The 22,225-nt window shown below is 51.8% G+C and overlaps 1 protein-coding gene across 1 annotated transcript; it reads right to left on the bottom strand.

Moving 5' to 3' along the window:
* Positions 1-3,335: 3,335 nt before the first annotated feature.
* AMBP (alpha-1-microglobulin/bikunin precursor) lies at positions 3,336-15,429 on the bottom strand. The gene is made up of 11 exons (XM_080667681.1): positions 15,063-15,429; positions 13,762-13,904; positions 12,136-12,212; positions 11,110-11,226; positions 10,534-10,635; positions 9,699-9,745; positions 7,890-7,949; positions 6,232-6,313; positions 5,055-5,222; positions 4,561-4,734; positions 3,336-3,708 (listed from the first exon to the last, which is right to left on the bottom strand). Exons 1-11 carry the CDS (start codon positions 15,177-15,179, stop codon positions 3,677-3,679), a joined length of 1,119 nt encoding a protein of 372 aa, XP_080523807.1. The 5' UTR covers positions 15,180-15,429; the 3' UTR covers positions 3,336-3,676.
* Between the last annotated feature and the right edge of the window lie 6,796 nt (positions 15,430-22,225).

The following is a 22,225-nucleotide window of genomic DNA, read 5'->3' as shown; positions in this document are numbered from 1 at the left end:
CCAAATCAATTTCGTGATGTGTCACACTTTTACTGATGTCAAATGGAGGAAAGGAACAGAAAAAGGAAAGATTTTTACAAAGTAATAAAATTTAAAACTGAGCTGTTTAAATGTTGCTGTTTTTAACTGTCTGTTCTTGTCCAAAAGTGGGACATTCCCAGGGAGAAGAGGAAGGTTCCACTTGGTTCCTTAAATCGCCAAAAGCCCCCGCCCAGAATTCAGAACCCCTCGACCCCATGAATTCTTGCAACATTATTTCCCAGTTGGTCGATGCCAAGGCAAAAGACATCCTTTTAATGGTTAGAGAGGATCAGTTGCTTAAATGATTTCATGTCGGTGTTGTATTTATGGTTTTACAATAAAACGACCTTTAGGAAGATGGCAGTGTGTGGTGGTATTTCTTGGGTTTGGGGTTGGGCTTGTCATCCAGTTAGGAGCATCTACTGGTGAGTAGAGATGGGTCAGAGGCAGGGCACCTGGGGGTCACAGCTGGAGACCATCCCAAGGTCACGCTGCTAACTCATCTGAGCTCATTGCTTACCTCCAGCACCAGATCTGGCTCAGCCAATGATGGATGGACATGGCCAAGGGGAGACGTGGTCCCTACAGGCCTGGCTTATGGACATGGTCCTGTGGAAGAAAGGATGGATTTCCTCTGAGTCCCACAGACCCAGTGCCTAAGGGACAGATCCAAGTTCGCCTTGCCCAGTGGTCGTTCCGTGCCTCTTGTGAGCCTGTGGCCTTGGCCTCCCCAGTGATGTGTGTGGCGTTATGTGTTGTGTGTGACGTTTTGTTTTCTGAGGAAGAGTGTCCGGGACTTTGCCAAATTCCGGATGGCGTCTGCGAGCGCCCTCCATGGTGAACTGCTGAGTGCACTTGCCCCACCGCAGGCCTCGCCCAGAGCCTCACGCGACAGGCACGGGCACCGCAATGCTCTGACTGAATAGAGTCCAGCCGAAGGCAAGAGGGACAAAGATGCCGTTGGAAGATGCGCTGTGGCCTGAGTGGGCGGAAGGGTGATGGCCCTTCAAGCAGGAGCACCTGCGCAAAGGTGACATGGCCGTCTCGCTGTCAAGGTAGGCGGATGCCAGACACCCAGTGCCTCTCTATCCCTGCCTTCAACCAGATGCAGGCTGCTCTTGAAGAGAGTGTGCTACTTGGGTCAGCTGAACACGTTCCATCGAATCACACATACAACAGCTCCTGTGGGCTCCCAACTGAGCCGGCCTCCCGGGGGCATCAGCCCACCCTCCGAACCATCCTGTGGGGGTTTCCTGCTGTTGATGGTGTGGACAGCCCTGGGCCAGCAGCTGAAATGTAACCGAGGAGTTTCTGTGTGTCTAAAACAAGTCAGGAGTCCTACTGCAGCTGACAGTCCTCCCCACACCTTGGAGCATCAGCACCAAGACCAGGGCCTGGCCCAGAGCCTTCCTGCAGCAGAAGGGCCAGCCTCTGGGTGTTCAAGTTTACAAAAGAGTACATTTAAAAATAGCCACATCTATTTTGTATCAGAAATGAGGGACTACTTGAGAATCCAGCGAGTCCCCAGGGCAGCCGCTTTGCCAACAAGGATTCTGGGGCCTCCAGAGATGAGCCTCGCGGACTCTGGACTCGGGGGTCACGGGTGCGCTTCAGCCCCACCGCACCCCTGAGGGATGGAGTCAGGATCCAAGGGAATTTTTTGCTGGGAAGGCTTTGGCAAATGTCATGGAGACAGATGCCTCAGGCCTGGGCAGGGCTGGTGAACCTCAGGAGGTCCTGTCTCTAGGGGCTGCTCAAGTCAGCCCCGCACCCCTCCGGCCCTCGGCGAGCAGGGTGCAGGCCCTGGGCTGCCAGGACTTCCTTTTCTAGAGACTTAAGAAGCCCAGATGTGTATATGGAAGCTCAGTTTTTTTTTTATTTTATTTTATTTTTTTGGTGGCCCGTATGGGGTAAGCTCAGTTTTTAAATGGCGCATGCAGAGCTGTAAAAAGTACCTTCCAGCCCTAACTGGTTTGGCTCAGTGGATAGAGCGTCGGCCTGTGGACTGAGGGGTCCCAGGTTCGATTCCAGTCAAGGGCATGTACCTTGGTTGCGGGCACATCCCCAGTGGTGGGTGTGCAGGAGGCAGCTGATCGATGTTTCTCTCCCATCGATGTTTCTAACTCTCTATTCCTCTCCCTTCCTCTCTGTAAAAAATCAATAAAATATATATTTTTTTAAAAAGTACCTTCCAAGCCACACACCCCATCCACCAGCTGGCCTGCCTATGCACCTGTGGATGGCGCCCTCTGATTTAAACATTTGTTCTTCAGGTCACTCTCCAGCGTGGCACCTTCAGCCGCCACGGGTGGCTCTGCTGTGCAGGGCATGCGTGGGGGGAGCAAGGCATGGACACGGTGTGATGGCATTTGGTTGTCGCTTCCCCCTGAACCCACTGCCCAGACTCCACCCACTTGTGCCCAGAGAGCCCTGGCCATGACCACAGATGTGTCCCTCAGGACAGCCCTCTCCCAAGCGCTAGACTTTGGAGGAGACAGCGGGAGGGGGACTCTGTGTGGTCTGACCAAGAGGGTTGCAAAGATTTCTACACCTAAACCCTTGCTCTGGGTTTATCCCCTCAACAATAGATGTGGGGTTCCCTTCTTCTTGATGGGTCTCTTAAGCACACAGGCTAATGGCATGAGAAGCGGCCTTGACCGAAGTAGCCCCGGCCCTTAGCAGGCTCACCCCAGGGAGAAGCGGCCCTGCCTAGTCTTCTGCTGCCCCGGCAGCTTCCACTTCAGGACACGAAGCTGGGCTCCCCTCAGCAGCAGCCGCATCCCGCCGGGCTCTGGGTGGATGGAGCTAGCAAGAGAGCATCATAACCCAGGTGTTTGTACATTCAGTGTCTAATCTGGAGGCTTCTAGAGTGATGCTCTTGGGCCAGGTTGGTGCCTGAGTCACTGGCATGGCCTACGAAGGGAGGAGAAGCCAGCCGGACCGAGGGCTGCTGGTCCTGGCCCAGGGCCCTGCTGGTCGTCATGGACAGAATGTGAAGGTCAGTGAACATTCTGGGGCAAAGGGCTGGGGAAGGAGTCCCAGGAGATGGGAACTCGAGGGCCTGGTCGGGAAACAGCCCAAGGCTTTCATCTCCCGGCAGCTGGTGCTGGGGACGTGGCTGTGGCCAAAGTAAAACGGAGGGGGTTCCATGCGGTGAAGAACGGGAATTATTTCAGGCACTGACCCCCCTGCTCACATAGGGCACATTATTCTGACCCTGGGTCGCTGGTGACCCGTCAAACCTCCCCCAGAAACAAGTACCCAGAGCCGCCCCCCTCCTCTAGCTTTATGAAAACAAAACAATCCTATTTTGTACTGTTGTCAAGCAAAAGGAACTGTGTTCTATGTGTCATAATTTGCATAGCCAATTTCACACAGGGAAGATGGTTCTGTTACATTTCCTCCACACGAATTTCCCACTTCTGGGGCAGGCGGGGCCACTCCTGCCCGCCAGCTTTGTCTCCCCTCCTGCCCCATCTCGTTACACTAGGATGACAATGAACAGTCAGGACATGGAACTTCAGGAGTCCACGATTTGGCTTTTATTTGAACCCAGGTCCCTCGGCCCGGCCTGCCTGATGTGGAGCCCTGGGCCAGACACTGGCCTGCAGCCTCCCCGCCATCCTCTGGCCTTGGACCGCTGGCTTTGGACCCGTCAGTTGGAGAAGCGCAGCAGCTCCTCGTCTCCTGTGGACACAGAGGCTCAGGGAGTAGGTGTGGAGCTCGCCTGAGGGTCCAGGGCTGGGAAGGTTGGGAGGGGGTGCTTCATGGAGGGGGCAAGGCAGCTTGGGCCGAGCTGGGGCCTGAGGCTTGGCCTGAGGCCAGAAACCCGCTTGCTGAGTGGCTCGATGTCCCCACAGTGCATTCCACAGGATGATCTGATTTTCTGCCTCTTCTGGCTTACTTCAGGTGCCATTTCCCAGCGGGGAGATAAGGCACTGTAATCTTAAATGGCTGCTGTTCCCGCAATGCTATTACAGGCATACCTCGGAGATATTGTGGGTTGGGTTCCAGACCGGCGTAGCAAAGCCACTACCACAATGAAGTGAGTGGCAATATCTGTGAAGCGCCATAAAGCGAGGTGGACCTGCCCTGTCCTCATAGCATCACCATCATTATCACTAACGGGGGTGCCGTTAGCTGAGCACTGCCAGTGACAGGCACTGCAAGTCTGGGAAATAAGTGCTTTGTCCCATTTTACAAGAGAAAACGGAGGCCAAAACTGGCACTTGCCCAGTGTGGCCCGCCCGAATGTGGCAGCACCAGAATCAGCCCAGTTCTGCCAGGCTCCTCAGACTGCCCTGCACACCCTCTGCCTACCCTAGTATACCCGGTACCCCGGGCACCCCATCCAAGCTGGGCTGAGGCCTAGGGCTTGGCCCCACGTGAAAGATGGGAAGCTGAGGCCCCGGCAGTGGATGGGCTGGTCACCTGGTACAGAGTCCAGAACTCAGTTCTCCAGGCCCCCACCTACAGGGCTCTCCCACCTGGACCCCAAGGGCCCCTTGGCCCAGCCTGGCACCCCACAGGGCCTCCTACCATCGCCAGGGACGCCGCAGTACTCCTTGCACTCCTTCTCCGAGTAGAACTTGTTGCCGTTGCCTTGGCAGCCCCCGTATTGAAAGAGGATGCACTTCCCCTGCACGGCATCGAATGCCCAGAGCTGGACGAAGGCTCGGCAGGGGCCGGGGACTATGGGGAGATTGCAGGCCGCTGTGGAGGGGAGGGAGGCGCAGCATTAGTAATCCTTCCGACGGGCTAACGTGAGGCACAGGACCTGAACCAGGGGACCTTGCCCATCTAGAACACCTGGTCCCGTTCTTCTAGACTGGGAAGCTGGCACCTATGAGAAGAAATAGCTTGCCTACCATCCCCCATATGCAAATGGCACTTCCTACGACTTCAGGAAACTCGCCCTGGATATCCACCCCAGGAACACCCTCTCTTAGCCACTGGTTCAATTGGCAATTGGTGCATCGGGAGGACGGCGTTGCGAGCTGCAGCGTGCACAGCGGCACAGGGCCCGTACTCACCCACGGTTCTGCAGGTCTGCAGACACTCCTTCTCCGAGACAAAGTTGTTGCTGTTGCCTAGGCAGCCGCCATATTGGAAAGGCTCACAGGCCATGGATGAGCCGTTGTAGAAATACCTCCTGACCATCCCGAGGCAAGGACCTTCTGCGTAGCCCAGCTGGCAGGCATCTGGGGAGGGGCGGAACAGCATCGCTTACTGAGTGCTCGTGTGCAGGCTGGACACTTCCCATGCGTCATCTCAATTCGTCTCACCTCTGCACCACGAGGAAGAATTACCAACTAATTTTATAGATGACAGTGATGCTGAGAGGTAAAGCGACTTGCCCAGGGTCACACAGAGCTGAGGTTCAAAATCATGTCTGTGGGACTCCAAAATCAATACTCATTTCACTCCAGAACACGGGGAGTTACCAGCGACCCACAGACCCACTATCCCATGTTGGTCCTGTCTGCCCAAAGCCTCTGTAATAGTAGTAGTTGATAACACACTCACCAGCATGCATGCCAGACAGCCTGACCTCTTCACCGAGCCCCGCCCCCATGCCTTGATGGAGCAAAACCCTACCTGGCTCCCGGACACAGCCTGCATTCCCCTTCAGCCATGAAGTCCTTAGTCTCCTCACCCCTGCATCCTCGGAGCAACTCCAGCCTCTTCGCTAACCCTCTCTTATGGGTCCATCACTTTCTTCCCTGACTGCCTCCCCGACTTGACCAGAAGTTCCTAAAAGACCTGGGTGCTTTGTCTCTGTGACTCCAGTGCCCAGCACACAGTCTGGGGTGGAGCAGGTTCCGTGTTTGCAGCGGGAGTTGTTGGTAAATACTGTCAACTACAGGAAGCCTCCCTCCATCCTTCCCCACCTTGCCCCCAGCCTGGCGGCCAGCTCAGCAGGTGGCTATGCTGGGGTACAGATGAGGAAACCACGGCTGGGAGGCCACACTGTGAGACAGGGCGAGCACTGGCTTCTTACCATGGAGCTGAGTCCATGCTTTGTCTCCTCTCTCCCCTCACACCCCCTGCACAGGGCAGAGGACTTGATTTGCCTTTCCTAGGCCTAACCTGGACTCTAGTAGGAAAAAAAAGGGATTGTATGGTCATGAGGGCAGCCAGGGTGAGTCAGCCATGGGTCCTTCCTCTCTGGAGTATGACAGAGAGGGTGGAAAGGTGCGTGATCATTACCTTCTTTCTTCATTAAACCAGTTACCAGTTGCCCAGCCCCCGAGCCTTCCTGTTCCTGGGGCAGCACAGCCCGCCGGGCTCTCTGGGGAGACACAGAAAAGAAGCTGTTGCGGGGATCTTGCCACTATTGCTCACCTGTACCCCTAGAGTACATACATCATTTGCTTTGGGAATCAGGCTGTAGACAGAAGCACAGATACTAGACTGGCTAATGACTTGTTTCCCAGAAAACTTCAACCTGAATTCCAGAATGGGCATCCTGGGACAGATTTCTGGATTGAAATGAAAGGTTAGAACCTCGAGGTATAACAATACCTCACATCCAACCTCCAGCTGAAGTGCCAGAAGACTATAATTATGGAAAAGGAATCTACCCCACAGTTGGTAGTGCTCCCATTGAGAAGCTTGAAGGCACTGGATAAAGAAGATGTGGTACATATATACAATGGAATACTACTCAGCCGTAAGAAAGGATGAAGTAGCGCCATTTGCAACAACTTGGATGGACCTTGAGAACATTATGCTAGGTTAAATAAGTCAGAAAAAGTAAAAAAAAAAACCATATGATTTCACTCACATGTGGAACATAAAACTGAAACTCGTGAACACAAACAGCAGTGTGGTGATGACCAGAGGGAAGGGATTGGGGGAAGCAGGGGGTCTTAATATATGGTGACAGGAGAAGATTTGACTTTGGGTGGTGGGCACACGGTGCAATATACAGATCTTGTAATATAGGAACCCACACCTGAAACCTGTATGTTCATGCTGACCAGTCACCCCAATAAAGTGAATAAAAACGAAACAAAACACAATGCATTTATAAGTTGTATGTTGGCTGTAATACATAGCATTTTTCTAATCGTCATCATGTATTGTTTAAGACAATAAGTACTAGGAATAGAGGCTCAACAAGAGACAATGAACCAGCCCCCACACAGTTTAGACACTTAGGGGAGAGAGAGAGCATGAAAAAAATGTAATACACATTAAAGTAAACTCATCTTAATGTAAAATTAAAATTACATTTTTAATGCTATAATTTTATGCATCAAAACTTCCCTATGAAGAGTTTCGTCTTATTTTAAAGCAGCTTTATATTTATTGATAGTTTAATGCACCGAAAGATTCACCTTTGAGTAACATTAAAGTCTGTAAACCCTCACAAAGATCAGAGACTATCTAAATACTAGTACATGTATTTAACCCCCAAGTGCCGCTACTTAGGAAGAAGCTCTCTATGAAAGAGCAATTTACAAAGTTTATCCGCATCATTTTCCTAAAAATTAGATACTCAATAATATTTGAATGTTGAAATAATAGAACTGAAATTTGTCATTTAAAAAAACATACAACTTTGCCAGAAGAGGATGGAATGTTCATGTCCGATAGCTGTAACCCAGGTTTTTAGAAAGGTGGTCACAACATTCTATGTACCATACTTCTGAAAACAACGGTCTGGTGCTGTCGAAATCCCGAGGTGAAATTGTCCGAGTGGAAGTTGAAACACAATCACTACTTTCCTTGAAATCAGGGAATCTCAAGATTCCACAGTCTCAACACAGCCCAAGGAGCTGAAGCCTTGCCCTCATCCTTTTGGGGACAGCATTTGCTAGAGGGGGGATGTAAACGGAAGCAAAAAGAGTTAAAAGCCTTACTTGTCCTCCTGCAGGCTCACTGGGGCCGTTGAAAGTGCCAGTGCCAATGGACCTGGGAAACTTTGAGTAGAAAGCACATATTAGAATTACTTGTTGCATTAGACCAGTTTGCACCAACCAACATTGCATAATACCAAGGATGGAATGTCAGTCCATGCTTGATGTTAATCCCTTAAAGGAATAACAAAGCAATAACTAATTCCTGAATTGAATCGTGGGCATAGGCAAGTTTTATTCCTAAAAGCAATGGAGAATCCAGGGGTAAATGCCAGCCTAGAAATCAATAATCTGGATCCTCCAGTAGCAGGAAAAGGTCTGGAAGGCTTGGATTCTGTATTTTATGGGGTCATTAACTAGGGAAATTTGGAAAATGTAAGGTCATTAACTAGGAAAATGAAATCAATCCAAGCGGCCTTGTTCAGTATCTACAATTGTTCAGCACTGATCTTGGCACTGGTGGGAGATTATAAAGATGTGTGAGAAGACACCATCTCCATCTCACTGGGTAGACAAGTCTGTATACATGGAACCGTAAGCCAGGAAAAAGCAACATCATAATAACAACTAATGGTTAAATAATAATAATAATAACACCAGCCCCTAAACAATTGGGACTTACGGCCACAGCAATGATCTGGACAACGTAAAGAAAAAGGGGGCAGCGGGTGGAACATTTGTCCTTCAAATCATAGAGACAACAGACATCCTCTAAAAGCTTTCTCCTAACCTTGACGTTGCTTGGAGCCTTCTTTAAGAAATAAGTCTCTTGTGGTAAAGAAATATCTACTTAGAGTTCAAGAAGTCCACTTCATTTAAAAAAAAAATTCATATAAAACTACAATGAAAGCTTTTAAAATTAGAAGTAGCATCTGCAATATAGCCCATTTAATAAGAGTAGATCTAAACCCGTGCCTCTGTCTACCCAATCTTCCTGCCATTTGGCCTCCCCACACGCGTGCACGTCAAGATTCCTGGAATGACGTGAATGCCGGCAGTTTCCGGGTGGTGGAATTTTAAAAGAACTCGAATTTTGTTAATACTTTTCTGCATTGGTTAAATTCTTTATATATGTTAGTTTTTATCAAATCAGTGGTAATTTTTCTTTAAAGTGTAGAAGCAAACAATATGTTAACTGTTAATTCTATGCAGGAATAAGGACATTGTCCTTTTTTTTGCTTTCTTGTAGTTTTTCAATTTTCAAGAATATGTTTCTAAGGAAACATATGTATTTATACACACATATATAGATTTATACACACACCGGCAGAATAAATTAGGCTATATAGTTTTCAAATAATCAGAGAAAAAAGGATGGATAAAGCTCAGTCAATATGGCAAAAAGCAGGAGAATAGAACAGAGGCGTAAGGAAGCCCCAAAGGTCAAAAGGCAGCCGAGACATTCTGCCCGATCGTTTGAGAAGTTGCTTGCTCTCAGGTTTGCTCTTTTTTTTCTTTTTTAAGATAAAGTAATTTTATTTTCATTTATTGAGTATTGTTACTTCATTATTAAATTCTTCACCGGTTTTAGGCAGCATGCTAAGACTTTCTGTAACCTGTCATTGAATTCTAGCTCCTGGAAGGCAACTAACTACCCCATTTCATACGTGAGAAAAGTGAGGTCCAGATGGTACAGCAAGAAGCCTAAATGGCAGAACCAAGACTGAGCCCAGGTGGGACTGACCTCAAAACCCCTGCCCCTCGCTGCCTTCCCCCACCCTCTCTCAGTGACCCCCACCACTGCCACCAGCACTACTACAGCAGGACCTAAGCAAGGGGATGGGGTGGGTGGAGTCGGGAAAGAGTACTCACTGGGAGTGAAGTGGAATCTGGTTCCTGCTCCCCAGGGACACACTCTCCTAGGTCAGAGGACAGGAGACGGAGGTGAATAAGAGGACCACACTTGGGGGCATCCTAAACCAGAGAGGGCTTTGCTGCTTTCATGGTGCTGGCTGCATGCCAGGTGGGCATCGCACTAGGAACTGTGTCCTGCAATAGCCCACTTCATGAATGGCTCCACCCAGTGGCTTACGGAAGGTCATTCATGAGAAAAGCTACAGGCTGGTGGCTGCACCATCTTCCCCATCGGCATCCTCTCCACCCCACCACCAGCCTGTCCTCTGCACCATCACAGGGCAGCAATGGCTAACATTTGTTGAGCACTTACTGGACACCAGGCACAGTGCTATTGTATTTAACAGCTTTATCTCATTGACTCCTCACAGCAACTTATATGGGAGACATTGTTATCCCCATTTTACAGATGAGGAAAATGAGGCTCTGGAAGACTGACCAGCCAGAAGCCAGCCACACAGCTCACTTGGAACCTAGGTGCTCTAACTCTGAAGGCCATGCCTAAACCCTACCACTCCATTACCTCTAAGAAGTACCTGTGGCTATTACCTCACTTGGACATGTAGCAGTGGAATGAACATTGAACTGGCTCTAGTCCAGGCTCTGCCAAGTACACGCTGTGTGACTTGGAGCAAATCCAGGGGCCCCAGCTGCCTTCTCTGTATCAAAGACTGTCGCTCTGCTTATCTCAGAGGGTTACAAGGCAGACCCAGGGGCTAGGAAGATGTTCTCTGGGGGCCATGAAGGATGAGGAGGAGACAGAAGTGTGAGGTGGGGTGGGGGTGCCACTTACCTCTGTCGGCCAGGGTGAAGATAGAGCCCTCGGGGATGCCCACACCCAGGGCGACCTCCCTGAACTCCTGCAGCAGGCTTTCCCGGAGCTGTGGCTCCCGCCCTGTAAGTGGGAAGCAGAGGAGACGCCTAGAACTGCAGGGCCTGGGCTGGCAGGACCTGTGATTATTTGCCCAGGAATTTTCATTTAGGGGAAGGCTGAAAACTATGGGTCCAGTTTGACCTCTTCAATACATGATGGAAAGGTCAGCTTCAGAAAAGGAAGAAGGGTCCCTCCCAACCCCCCACCCAGGTCTCCCCACTCCCACACACGGCTCTTCCACAGGTTCCTTAAGGGCCCGGAGGCTCTGGAATTCTCTGGTCTGGAATGTTAGAGATCAAAAGAAGAGGATTCTGCCTTAAACAGGAGACTGAGTTCTACCTCCTCCAGGCAAAGCAAATGCTCCCACATGTCCTGTAACTGAAATTTATCAGAAGGAAAAACAAAACTCCCCGTTCCTCCCCACGCCACTGTCCCTAAACCACGGGTCCCCTCCCACCCCCACTCCAATGAGCTTAGCTGGTTGCAGGCCTTTACCGTAGAGCTTGGCGGTAATTGTGGGTCCATGGTGGCGGCTGAATTTCTTGCTCAGAATAATGGCATACTCATCATAGTTGGTGTGGACCACATAGGACTCGATGGTGATGTGCCATTCTGCATGGGAGATGCAGGAAGACAAAGGGCTCAGTGGTCAGAAGACTTTTCTGGCCCGAGATCCTTCACCTGTTCACCCACACATTATCTATTCAGCCATCCTGTCTACCCATCCCTTCCATATTCTTGTTTATCTATTCATCCATCTCCTCCATAGAGTTATCATTAATTCATCTACCATCGCTTCATCCATCCATCTTCTCCATGTATCAATCCATAAATGGATCCATTTTCCTTCATCCCTCCCTCCTTCCTTCCTTCTTTCCTTTCTTTCTTTCTTTCTTTCTTTCTTTCTTTCTTTCTTTCTTTCTTTCTTTCTTTCTTTCTTTCTTCTTCTCTCCATTCCTGAAATTATCAATTTATCTATTAGATGATTGATTAATTCACTTATCTGCCACTCATACATACGTTTATTCATTTACCAAACATTTGTTTCTCTCACTCCAACCTTCCATCTACCCAAACATTCATATATTCAACCCCAAGCACAATAAGTTAACACTCAGAGCATATTCAATAAACATTTGCTGGATAAATGAATAAACTCATGTCCAGGTCCCTCTATCACGTGGCACCATGCACTCTGTACATGGTAGATGCTTGGCAAACCTTTATCAGCTGATTGCAGAGCCTAACATGAGAACTGATGAAATCTTGATATTATCCTCACTTTCACACCATCACTCTAATTCTGGGTGTGCATGTGTGAGAGAGTGAGAGAGAAACAGAAGGAGGGAGGGAAAGAGAGAGAAGGAGGAGGAGGAGGAGGAGGCATTTGGAAGAAGGCTAGATACATCTCGGAAAAATAGGAGGAAAGGTCAGAGGGGGAGACAAGGAAAGAGAGCTGAAGGCATCAAGGTATTGTTCGGCGAAGGAGAGAGCTGTGGTGGGTCCTCTGACTCAACCTACGGGATTTGTGATAGAGGAACTTTCCGTCAGTGTCTGTTTTCTCGTAGGTTCCAGAGAACTCCTCACAGACGCCTCTCCTGGAAGTGAACAAATCAAAGGTGAGGTAAATGCTGGTAGAGGCCATGCTCCTACACCCCCTTCTCCTTCCTGTTCTTCCCAAATCTCTCTCTCTCTCTTCTTTTTAATGGGAAAGTAACATTTTCAATTATCTTGTTTAACCCTTACATCAGCTCTGGGGGACACCTCATCCATTTCACATATGGGGGGATAGAGGGACAGAGAAAAAAGGGACTAATCCATGCCATCTCTTAGCAAAGCAAGTACTAAAAATCAGCTTTCTTAACCAAATCTGCACATGATGTCCATTCACTGGGAAGTCAGAGTGATGACGTAATGCCTTTGTTTATTACTCTGTGTCTCTCTTACCCCATTCCCTTGTGAAATGGGGGTAATGATAGTGTCTACCTCATATCGTGGCTGAGAGGATCAAATGAGGTTTTATGTGTAAAGAGCTTAGCGTAAGCACTACGCACATCTTAGCTATTATTGTTACGAGTATTACTTATGGAGCAGCATCAGTATGCCAGGCACCGTGCTACATGCTGGGGATACAGAGGAGGGCAAGACAGGCCCTGTCCCCATGTGAAGCTTACAATTGAGTGGGACAGGGGGCAGGCCAGAGGCCGATGCAGTCAAGTGTGCCACGTTCAGGAAACATGGGGTGCTCCAAGAACACAAAGGAAGGCATGTAACCTGAACCTGCAGTGGTCAGGGAGGGCTTCCTGGAGGAAGTGACATAGAACCTGAGTCCTGAAGGATCCACAGGAATTAGGCCAGGGAGGTGGGGAGAGGTTTTCCCAGTAGAAGGAATATATGGTGCAAAGGCCGAGAGGTGGGAGAGGATGAAGGTTTCCAGGAACTGAAAGAAGTCCACTTGGGTGGGTCCCAGAGTACATGGGAGAGAATGGGGCAGGGGATGGTGAGTACTGGGGGTGGGGGGGCCTGGCAAGCCATGTCAAAGGGGTTGAATTTTATTCCTAAGGGCAGTAGGGAGCGATGGAAATGTTTCAGCAGCTTTGAGTTTTTTGAAAGGTCTTTCTGGTTGCTGGGTGAAGAATTCATTGAATGGAAGGTTCGCGATTAGAGGTGGGGAGAAAAGCAGAGCGGCTGTTGTAGACAAGCAGGAAAGAAAAGGGGTGGCTTGGACCAGGGTTAGTGACAGGGAAGAGGGGAGAAGTGAACAGATTGGAGAGATTTCAGAAGAGCATGGAAGGGGCTTGATGATGGGCTGACTGACAGCAGGGAGAAGGGTCCAGGCCAGCCCTCTCCCCCCCAGTTCCAGGCTGGGACCCTGGCAGGTGGAAGTGCTCTTCCTGAGCTAAGGGATACCCAAGAGCGAGAGCAGACTGAAGAACGGGCATAGCGTTGGAGGCACTGCCCGCGAGGTGCAGAGGGGACGCTTAGAAAGGACGCCCTGTTGGTGGAGCAAAGCAGAGCGATCCGCAGCTCCGAGGCCAGGGCCTGCCTGAGGGAGAGGTCTGCAGCTTTCCAGGGCGTGGTGGTGAGCGAAGCAAGGGTGGGGTAGGCCCTGGTCCCCCTCCCCTCCCACGCCATCCCCAAGCTCACCGCCAACGAGTGCTGGTCGTGCTGATCTGCCTCTCCGTCGCCCCCTCTCTCAGCATCAGCGTGCTCATGGTCAGCCTGTCCTTGTACCTCACCAGCCAGGGGCAGGTGGAGCCCATGGCCACGTGGAACCATTTCCCGTAGAACTAGGAGGCAGCCACAGTGCTCGGGGTTTGGATTTGCCTCTGACCTTGAGGAAGACTTGGCAGGTGTCTGCTCCCCTCCCTCCTCTGAATGACTCAATTTTTTTGTGACAACATCTTATCGCTAATTGGAGGCCGCACAGCTTCAAGGGCGGATGGAGCCCTAATGGTGGAACTCAGGCACCGTGGCAAGCTTGGAGCGAGAGGTTCAGGCGTGTCCCCCTGCCCGCAGAAGGCCTTACTCTGCGGAGAGCTGAGGGCTGTGCTCTTCATTTGGATGGGATCCACATCCTCGCGCCCTGAGGTCATCATCAACCACTGCTCTCCAAGGGCCCATCAGGGGGGCAGGGCCCTCATTATCACTCTCCAAGGGCCAGGCACTCACCACCTCTGAGCGCTGCATGTTGGAAAGTATCGCCTGTCCTTGAGCTGATGTGGGACAGGCCTAACGTCTCCTTCTCTTGACTGTGCGTCAGGGAGTTAGAGAATCCTCCATCCCTGCCGAGGGTGCCGAGCCTGCGACCCTTCGCCATCCCAGACCCCTCCACCCACGACCCATCCTTGTCCCTGAAAGTAAGTAAAATCCACAGGACGCACAGGTAGGACAGGATGAGAGCCCCTTAGACCCATGTGGAGACCTGGGTAGACAAGGTCCTGTTCCGGGTCCCCCAGGGACTGGGACAGAGCTGGGCCAGGAAGCAAGTCCCAGGGCTCGCCCCACACAGCACCCTGTCCAGGCCTCGTATTCCCATCAGCCCCGATCTCTGTCCTGCTTCTCTTTTCCCATAACCCCACATGCCCGCCTTGTGCCACCCCAGGCATGTGAGGGTAGGGGACCCGGGACAAGCTGACAGGTGCTGTGGGATGCAGTGGATGGTTAAAGGGTGAGGGCTGGGCATTGTGGGGGGCTGCAGGGGTAGCAGTCAGCATAAAACCTTCTCCGGACGGGTTCGAAGGTGAGGGCATCTGACTTGGGATATCAGACGAGTCCCATAGAATGGCAGGTGCATGGAGTTGTTGCTTCAACAAACCCCAGACAGTCTGAGCAGGAAAAGCCTTTAGGGACCCACCCCTGAGTTCCAGATGGGGTGAGTGAGACCCCGAGGCAGGCAAGACTTGCCCCCAGCTGCTCACCGCCGTCACCCCAGAGGCCAGCCTTACCCTAGACATGTTGAAGTTCTCTTGCACTTGGATGTTGTCCGGCAGTGTGGGCACAGGGTTGGCATTCACCGCCAGGCAGGCGGTCAGCAGCAGAAGCAGGGCCCCGAGACTCCACATGGCTCTGGCTCCTCTACCAAGGGGGTCACTCACAGGCTCAGTGGGGACAGAGGAGCTCCCTGACCGAGGCGGCTGCAAACTGAGGCTGGGGAAGGGACCTTTGGTTTGTAGGTGACTTTGGTGTTTGCCCTGCTCAGCCAGGACCAATCAGGGCCCCAAGGCCAGGGCTGGTCGATCCCTGTAGTGCCCTGGCTGGGGCCAGGAGGTCTGTTTCAGAGGAGGCGTTGACCAAACACAACAGGCCAGCTATAGCCCAGGCTGGGCTCAGTCTCAGAAAGGCTCCCCCAGAGACACCCCGCCTGTCATGGGGCATGTGAAGGTGAAGGACCCAGGTAGCCCTGAACTTCCTGCTGGTCATTCCACCTGGACCACCTGTGAGTCAGGAGGATGAGCCTGATTGAGCCCATTTCTCACATGAGAAAACTGAGGCCCAGGGAGAGGAAGTGACTTATCAGAGACCACAGGGAAATCTATGACCACCTGTCCCCAGGGTTCCTTCTCTCACTACTGCTTTCCCATAGCCCAGCAAGTTATAGTAGAAATGATGAGGATGATGATGATGATGAGGATGATGATGATAACTTCCATTCACTGAGCACCTGCTATGTTCCAGCACTTAACACTGACCAGGAACTGAACTCAATCCCCACAACCACCCCGTAAACTAGGTGCAAGTCCCCCTCTTACAGACAGGAAATGTGAGTCTCCAAGAGGTAAATGACCTGCCCAGGGTCTCACATCTGGTTAGTGGCCCTGCTGGAGGAGGCAGCATTTGGTGTGGTTGAGAGCATGGGCTCAGGAGCCAGGCTGCCTTCTGTGCAGGCTGGGGTGCGGAGAAGTGGGAGCGGGAAGCCCTGGCTTCCGGTCTGTGTGACTTTCCCTCTCTGAAACCCACTTTCCTCAACTGGAAGATTACAGTCCCCATTCTGTCTGCCAAGAGGTTGAGGCCATGTGTGTGACAGTCCACTGTCCTACCTGTGTGATAGACTCAAGGTGTGTCTGTCTTTGGAGAAACCAGGCCTGGTATAAGAATGGCAAGTGACAAGGAGTCATTAACAATTGAAAGAGCCCGGCTGTGGTGGCTCAGTGGATTGGCGCCATCCCATGAACCAAGAGATCCCGGGTTCCATTCCCAATCAGGGCACATGCCCAGGTTGTGGGCTCGATCTCCAGTGGGGGGCATGCAGGAGGCAGCTAATCAAGGATTCTCTCTCATCATTGATGTTTCTATCTCCCTCTCCCTCTTCCTTCCTCTCTGAAATCAATAAAAATCCACTTATAAAAAAAGCATCAATATTGGAAAAAAACACACAATGGAAATAGAGCACCCTATTAAGGCTGCCTTCAGCGTGCCACGATGGCTCATCGACCTTCACAGCAGGTTTGCATGAGACTGTCAGCCCCACTGGCTCACGGGAAGCCCGAGGCACACGGGGGAAGAAGAACCTGGCCCCTTTGGTCAGGGATGCTCATCCAGCCCCACAGCCTCTCCTGGGGGAGGGGAGAGGCCAGAGGCCCGGCCAGGATGTCGACTTCTCCTCCTGTCTCTAGGGCTGTTTGCTCTCTCGAGATTATTAACCAGCACAGAGGGAGCAAACTCTGCCAAGGCCCACTGGACTTTGAGCTGCTTTTAAAAAAGTAACCCCGGGACTCAAAGATGCACGGCTGGTAGTGGTCAGGAGGTGCTGACCCCTCCTCCCTCTCTGGCCATCAGGGTGGGCGATGGAGGTTCTGGGTCCCTGTCCTCCTAGGGGACACAGGGCACAGGGATCTCAGATACCTGGCCAGATCTGGAACCATGTCACGGGGAAGGGCCCGTGCAGGAGGCCTCGGAGCCTCAGAGGTGTCCTGAGCCGTGGGGAAGAGAGGCCTCATTATCAGATGAAAACACGGGTCCCAGGAGAGAATGGAACTTGTTCAAGGTCATCCAGCTTGTGGCTGAGCCAGAGGACAGATCAGACTAATGTTCAACACCCTGGATCTCCCCCGTCCCCTTATTCATTCGTCCACTCATTCATGCACCAAATGCACCCTGGGTGTGTGGTGGTGAGGACAGGACGGAGAACAGGACAGGACTCAGAGCTCACTCCTGGTCAGGCTGGGATGGGAAGGAAGGAGGAGAAGATGATAAGACTGGATGGTGACTGCAGTGATGAGGGACGCCGTGGCCAGGGGAGAGGAGTCAGCCAGACAGAAGTGCATGGGGTGCGTGGTGAGGAGGGTATTCCAGGCAGAAGGAACAGCAACTACAAAGGCTTAGAGGAGGGAGATGGAGAGAAAAGCACTTGGAATACAAAAACCAAACAAAAAACCATCAGCCAGGAGCTTGAGGGACAGAGGGGAGTGGCAAGATGGGGCTGTGGGTGTGGCCGAAGCCCAGTGCTGGGACTGTGATGCCAGGCCAAGGGGCTTGCTGGTTATCTGGACTGTATGGGGAACACCTGTGGGTTGTTTTTTTTAAAAAATATATTTTATTGATATTTTACAGAGAGGAAGGGAGAGGGATAGAGAGCTAGAAACATCGATGAGAGAGAAACATCGATCAGCTGCCTCCTGCACACCTCCCACTGAGGATGTGCCCACAACCAAGGTACATGCCCTTGACCGGAATCGAACCTGGGACCTTTCAGTCTGCAGGCCGACGCTCTATCCACTGAGCCAAACCGGTTTCAGCCACCTGTGGGTTTTCAGAAGCGAGTGGCCATTCAGATTCGTAATCAGGAGAGGTCAATGAGGAGGCAGTGGAAGTGGGAGACCCAAAAAAGCAACTCTCTGGGGGGTTTTCCAGAAAGAAGGGAGGAGTTGGGCACTGGGACCTGTTGTGTGTGTGTGTGTGTGTGTGTGTGTGTGTGTGTGTGTGTGTGTTTGGGGGGGCAGTGTGTATGGGGGGGAAACCTGGTGACTAGACCAGCAGGGACATCAAGAACATTGGGCAGAACTAAGATCAAAGGTTGTGGTCAAGGTTCAGGCCTCCCTCTGCTCATGGTGGAAGGGGATGGCACAGAAGCTGGCCTTCTTTCCCCAGGAGGAGGTAACCAGCTGCCAGCCTTGCCCCAGATGCCTGACCCTTGGACTTGGAGCCAGTCTGCCCATTCGTGGCAAAGCTGGAGGTAAACAGCACCCCAGACTCCATGACCGGTGACGGGAGAGGAGATGTCCTCACGGCCCATGATTTCGAGGCTTTGTTATCACCCCCCACCCTTGTCCCAAAGAGCTAGGCCGCTCAGAGATCCGGGTCCCAGTTCTAGTAACTTGCCCTGTGACCATGGGGCAGTGCTTCCTTCCCTGGCCTCCCCTTCCTCATCTAGACCTCCAAACGCGGGTAATAATAACTCACTTGACCAGGCTTAACTAAGAACCAGTGAGGGGCATCTGTGAAAGTGCTCCCCAAGTGTACACACCGGTGAGACCAACGTCATCACAGGCGCTTAGCACAGCTTGTATCAGGCAAGCTCCGCCCAGGCCGCAGGAAGGCGAGGGCACCCCATGCCCACTAGAGGGCAGCAGAGAACTTCGAGAAAGACCGCGGGATCGTTCACGGTGTAGTACAGGCCCGGAGCCAGAGGCTAAGGCAAAGGCCGGTGGAACTGTCCGGACCAGAGAGAGCTCCTCCCGAACCTGCTTAAAATGGTGAGTGCAAAACATTCAGCGTCTCCTTGTCTATCTCCACCCCGGCTACAGAACCTGGGGCCCCTTTACAAAGAGTTCCCTGGGAGATCCTCCTGGCGAGCCAGAATTGGGAACAGCCGCTACAGACCACGAGGTGGCTGTGCCCCGAAAAATCACTCCATGAAGGTCCTACATCGTGCCACGTGCTGAGCGCTCCAGGAGCACGTGCTATGGAGCCCTCCCATGAAGGTTCTATCATTTTACTACAATAGTAGTCATATTGTGCAGACGGGGAAACCGAGGCTGGGAGATCAGGTATTCCAGGGTCAAAGGGCAGGCAGGCAGCCAGTGGGTGGCAATTCAAACCCAGGTTTGTCTCCCTGACCCCTGAGTCACTCTGCTCCGCTCCCACACCTGATAGATAGCAGGACCCCGGGCCGTGTTCTCTCAGAGACCTGGAGCAGGGGCGGCTGTTTCCTTTTGCTGAGCAACTCACCACCGGCTCTCCTGTCCCCCCACCCGAGAGCATGCTCCATGTCTGCCCCCCTGCAACCTGGCCCTTCTCTCCCTCTTCGGGGCCTAGCACGGTGCTGGGCACTTAGTCGGTGCTCAGTGAATACATGCTCATTGACTTACTTAGAACTGTGAGGTCAGACCCCAACGAGGACCACCCAAATAGAAGACAGCTGAGGGAGACTGGGAGGTTGAAACCCTCGCCAAGTCCTTGAATAATTACCCGCGAGGGAGGGAGTGATACAATGAGTGATACCATTTAAAAAGCAACAAGCCCTTGCTCTGCGGTGGCTTTTCCTTGTGCCTCCGATTTTGATTTAGTCTGTGTATCTGGGAGGATTCCCAAGGCTTCGTCCAGCTGTGACGGTTAAGCAGCTGAGCTTTGCACCCAGACAGACCTGGCTTCTGGTCATGGCCGTGACCCCTTCCGGCCTGTTTGATCTTCACTCGGTGACTCCACCTTTCTGAATGTGGGACTTTTCCTCTGTTAAATGGGGTTAAAAAGAGCTCATAGTGGTGTAGAAGAATCAAACGATGAGAAACCTGTCATGTTCTTGCTCTTTGGAGAGAGCCTAGACAGGCGTCCTCAAACTATGGCCTGCGGGCCACATGCGGCCCGCCGAGGACATTTATCCGGCCCGCCGGGTGCTGCTGCCTGTCCTGCTTAGCAGCCGACTCGTACCGGGCCCACAGTGCGCATAGGAATTTGTTCATAGTTTTTTTTTTTAAACTATAGTCCGGCCCTCCAACGGTCTGAGGGACAGTGAACTGGCCCCCTGTTTAAAAAGTCTGAGGACCCCTGGCCCCTAGCAAATAGTAAATGCTATGTGCCCTGGGGGAGGGCCCTGGGGGAGGGTCTTGGGGAGGGGCCCTTAGGTGCTGTCAATTTAGCTTCCTGATTGTGAGAGCTGGTGGCTGAGCCTGGAGAAGCAAAGAGTGATGCTCTTTGGAGCTGAGTGTCCTTGAGGCCTGGCTGCCCCAGGGACAGAGCTTGTGGCCCAGGGTCTGGTTCCCTGGGCACCCCTGGAGAAAGGGCTTCCAGAGAAATAAACATCCAGCGGCCTGCCTGCCTCCAGGAAGGGCACAGGCATTTCCTGCCCTCTCAGGCTGCTCTTATCTGTCCATGAACGCAGGGCGGCCAGGGCCGGCCTGACTGCTGGCTGACCGAGATGACGTCACCCTATGTCCTCCGAGGGACTAATATAGCTCTTTCCTGAAACCACGCGGCACGCTAGCCTCTTCGGAAAGTCCCACTGGCCTTTCTTCAGTGAAGACAAATGAATGCCTCCCAATCAGCTGCCGGGGAAGGGCAGCAGGCACCCTTCCCTGGCTCTTTCATTGGGCGAGCGTCCTGAATGGACACTTCTCTCCCTGGAAGAATCCTTGCAGGAAGGAGCCGACAGAGCTGACATCAGCGAGTTCATGAGTCTGTAACCGGAGTCAAGCTCTGAATGCAATTCCTCTCCTGTGAGTATGGGGATGGCAGAATGTTTGTGCCGAGAGCATCCATTAGTAATAAAAATAGTAATAACCACTAGCACTTACTTAGCCCTGACCGCATGCCAGCTCTGTTCTAAACAATGTATATGAATCCACTCTCCCAGTCCTCACATCATCCCCTATGAGCGCTTATTAACTTCTCACAGGGTACGCCAGCCTTACAGAGGAGGAGACTGTGGTTCAGAGACCGTAACCACCTTGCTCAGGCTTGCACAGCTCTATGTGGGGCAGTCGGAGGTTGAGAGAGGGAGTGGGTGATTCCAGCTCAGGCTTCCCAGAATCCTGCTTCATTTGGGTAGTTTGTAAAGAATTCCTTTATCTTTGGGGTTGGTGAGGGTTCCTCCGTGGAGGGAAAAGACCTTGGGGAGTCCCCTCCTCTGCCTCATCAAAGACCTCAGCATGGTCTGGCCTTGCTGGGCTGTGCTGGGCTTTGATGGAGACCAGCTTCTCCAGGGAGGCTGCCCCATGTGCTCAGAGGTTCCTGAGTTAGATAAAAACTGCTCCTCTATTTGCCCTTCCTCTGTGGTCCTACTGGGTGGCACTTGGCATGGTGGCTGAGGACACCTAATCAAGACCACCCCGGTACAAATAGACAGACCACCCCGGCACAAATCCCACTTCTGCCACCTACTAGCTGTATGACCTTGGAAAAGTTCCAGAACCTCTTCTTGCCTTGGTTTCCTAACTGCAACACAGGGTAATAATGGGACCTACTTCACAGAGTAGTTATGAGCAATCCGCGAGTTAATACATGGCAAGTACTGGGAACAATGCTTGGCACCACATAAATTTGCTAATTGTTATTTATTCCATGGCTACCAATTGTTGCTTTTATTGTCCTTTCCCCCCAATTGTCTGGAAGCTCCTTGGGAACAGATCAGGCCGGTCCAGCATGCCTGGCCTTCATGCAGGGACTTAGTGTGTGTGTGATGGAGGAGAGAGTGTGTGATCAGAGCCCTGAGCGGAATGAAGGTTCTTGAGGAAGACGTCTCGGGCCAACTTGCAAAGGTCTTCCTTGATGGCCAGCCTGTGTAGATGTCAGTGATGGCTGGGGGCTTGTCTGGCTCACATAGTAGGTCTGTTGCAACATGCTTCGAACCCAGGTCTCCAGTCCTGGTCTCCAACGACAGCCCCAATCCGTCTACAAGTTCCAGTATCTGCTGCTCGTTGTTTCATAGCAAGACTACCCGTGCCTGCCCCACCTGGCCCCACCTGTGTGTTCGCTTAAAATAAAGGAAGATGAGTCCTTTGGAAGCTCAACCAGAAGATGGAGGCAGGGGGACCAGAAGATGAAAATGGAAAATGTCGCCTAAGAGGACACAAAATATCCTTCAAAGCGGTTGAAATGTTGTATATAACATTGAATGAATATGAATTTGGGGCAAATGTGTCATTAAGGAGAAGAAAGACCCCGAGTGAGAGAA

The sequence above is a fragment of the Plecotus auritus genome (assembly GCF_963455305.1).
Source record: "Plecotus auritus genome assembly, chromosome: 5".
Classification (NCBI taxonomy): Eukaryota; Metazoa; Chordata; class Mammalia; order Chiroptera; family Vespertilionidae; genus Plecotus; species Plecotus auritus.
This window is presented reverse-complemented; position numbering and strand designations above follow the sequence as displayed.

Excerpts from the sequence above, each read along its gene's own strand:
- AMBP (XM_080667681.1), bottom strand. The coding sequence starts at position 15,179 with ATGTGGAGTCTCGGGGCCCTGCTTCTGCTGCTGACCGCCTGCCTGGCG. Across the intron at positions 10,636-11,109 it reads AATTACCGCCAAGCTCTACG|GGCGGGAGCCACAGCTCCGG; the intron begins GTAAAGGCCTGC and ends TCCCACTTACAG. Across the intron at positions 3,709-4,560 it reads CTGCGGCGTCCCTGGCGATG|GAGACGAGGAGCTGCTGCGC; the intron begins GTAGGAGGCCCT and ends CTGTGTCCACAG.